Below are 2500 nucleotides of genomic sequence, written 5' to 3'. Positions count from 1 at the left end.
GTGTGCATGTGTGACATTAGCAGAAAGCGGTTTTAACATTGACATGGAGGATAAAAACAAAGAAAGAAAGCGAAGAAAGACTTACGATAAGGTAAGAAGTAGGACGTGTTAATATAGGATCAGCTTTCCAGCGCTGGAGAGAACAGAAGGAGCAGGAAGTTGGTCACATATTCACAGATTGGAGTTTCCTGAGTCAATAACTCCTGAGCTAAACACTGTTACTACACAAATAACACCTCTTTTCTATCGTAGTAATGTAGAGACGCAGCTACAACCGTGTTTTGTGTAGTAACAGTGTTTAGCTCAGGAGTTATTGACTCGGGAAACTCCAATCTGTGAATATGTGACCAACTTTACTTAAGACGCCGAGGCGCTTTTTTCCTTCTCGATAGGTGAGTAACGTTGGTTTTGTTTTGTTACACAGAACTAATATATGTCTTTGTCCTTTACATGATTATGCTTGTGTGTCATTTTTGCTTGTTTGTTTATCTACAATCGTATTGTTCTTCACTTCAGCTATGATAAAGACACATTTCTTTCCTTTAGTCGCCTGTGTTACGTATGTATGTGTGGGCGGAGCTATCGATACAGGGGTGGGACCCATTTGGGTTAGGGGCGTGTTTGTTTTGGTGATTTTATATGTCAACATTGGCTTCCAAAAATCAGAGACCCCACCTTTAAGTGGTTGTGATTTTGACACATGACCAACTCAACATCACAAACGTCTCCTGGTCACGTTTAGGTCACGTGTATGATGCAGGGAGTGTTATTGCACTACATTTTACCCTTAACTCTCAGAATAGTGCACTATATAGTGTATCGGACGTTGTGATATTTATCGTCCCGTTTATAGGAAAAGGAACCTGGACTGACGTTCCTGCCATCTGCTTTCCTGCCTGAGCTTCAGAACGCTCACAAGACGTTTACAGGTGAGTCTGAATGTCAGCCATTTTCACTCGTACCCACTGAGTCCAGCTTATAATTAGCAGCTTTGTGGCTGTACAGTTACCTACAGGTATTAACACTAAATCTACATGCTACATGGCCAAAAGTTTGTGCCCCTGAACATCACAGTCGTATGTGTGTGTTGATCGTCTCATTCCAGGTTTATTCTTCTGTTATATTCTGCTCCAGTTTTTTCTTTCAGAAGGTTTTCCATTAGATGTTGGATTGTGACTGTGGGGATTAGTGTTCATTCAGCTATAGGAGCATTAGTGAGATCAGACTCTGATGTTGGGATGTCGAGGAGACTCCAGTTTTAGTTCAGTGGGGTTGAGGGAGCGAAGGCTGAATGCAGAACTTCGCCTCCACACCATGTCTTCATGGAGCTCAGGGGCTTTGTGCACAGAGACATTGTCATAGAGAAGAGAAAGTGTAATTCTGCAGCACACAGAGATGTTATATACAGTCGTGTGCTTCAGTCTTTAAGGAAGCAGCGTACGTGAGTGTGATAGTCAAGGGTGCACATACTTTTGGATATACGGTGCATCCAATTGTTGTGCATATGTCTACACACAGAGGTCTGGCAAAACCGTGATGAGTCCAAGAACTACAGCCAAAGACACGAAGCAGAGCTCATTAAAGAGGGGAAGAGGAAAGAGATCGAGGCAGAAATACGATTGCAGGTCAAATCAAAACACAGCTTTATTTCTCTTTTTCTAACGTAGCCCTAATACTCATATATCATGACCTTTATCATAAGACTGAAGGCTTCCTGACATGCTCTCTTTACGCTCGGCTGTTCAGGTGGATGAGCTGATGAGGCAGGAGCTCGCTAGCTGGAGGTTAGCCATGGAAGGAAGTAAAGGCAAGAAATCCAAAGGAGGAAAGGTCCTGAACATTTTAAACCTCTCTCTCTCTCTCTCTCTCTCTCTCTCTCTCTCTCTCTCTGTAGAGATCGGGGGTTCGTACCTGGTTAAATGTCTTTCTTTTGCTTTACACACAGAAGAAGAAGGCCGCGAAGGGCGGGAAGAAGACAAAGAAAGAAAAAGACCTGACAGCTGATAGGTGACTTAGTTCCCAAGTGTTTCTCCTTACAGAAAGCATCCCCGTATTAACGATCACAGACTTTCTGTAAATCTGTTTAACTGAAGCCTTCGCCGTACAAGTCTCTACGAACGAGCTGTTGCTATAGAAACGTGTGAGACCAAGTGCGTTTTTTGATCCTGTCATCAGGAGCCTGGAGTCTCTGTATGAGGAGCTGGTGGTGGAGGGTCTGGTGAAACCGGCGGAGAACGTGAAACTACACGACTTCATAGGTACCGAAGTTTAAACATGATCGGCTCTGTGTACAGCGAGACGTTTAATAACACGTTAATAACACATGAGTAACTCTGAGCGTCGCTGAAAACACATGAGACAATGGGAACAGATCTCGAGTCAAAGGGAAAGTTATTAATCTCATTCTGTAAAAAATATAAGGCTTTATAGAATTTTTTTGCCATGACCAACATTACAGGAAACAGTGGAAGAGGTGTTTATTTCCCAAAAGATCATAAAG

At 42.8% G+C, this 2500-nt stretch overlaps 1 protein-coding gene across 1 annotated transcript in view; it reads left to right on the top strand.

The window, feature by feature from the left end:
- Positions 1–2500, top strand: part of zgc:153738 (uncharacterized protein LOC558115 homolog) — a 12949-nt gene that overhangs the window by 5664 nt on the left and 4785 nt on the right. Inside the window, exons 9-13 of the mRNA XM_060881565.1 lie at positions 854–929; positions 1519–1625; positions 1747–1830; positions 1946–2007; positions 2176–2258. Coding sequence (XP_060737548.1) covers positions 854–929; positions 1519–1625; positions 1747–1830; positions 1946–2007; positions 2176–2258 — 412 coding nt within the window. The remainder of the gene's footprint in view (positions 1–853; positions 930–1518; positions 1626–1746; positions 1831–1945; positions 2008–2175; positions 2259–2500) is intronic.

This window comes from Tachysurus vachellii, chromosome 11 (genome assembly GCF_030014155.1).
Source record: "Tachysurus vachellii isolate PV-2020 chromosome 11, HZAU_Pvac_v1, whole genome shotgun sequence".
Taxonomy (NCBI): Eukaryota; Metazoa; Chordata; class Actinopteri; order Siluriformes; family Bagridae; genus Tachysurus; species Tachysurus vachellii.
The sequence above is the reverse complement of the archived record's forward strand: the minus strand, read 5'-3'. Positions and strand labels throughout refer to the sequence as shown.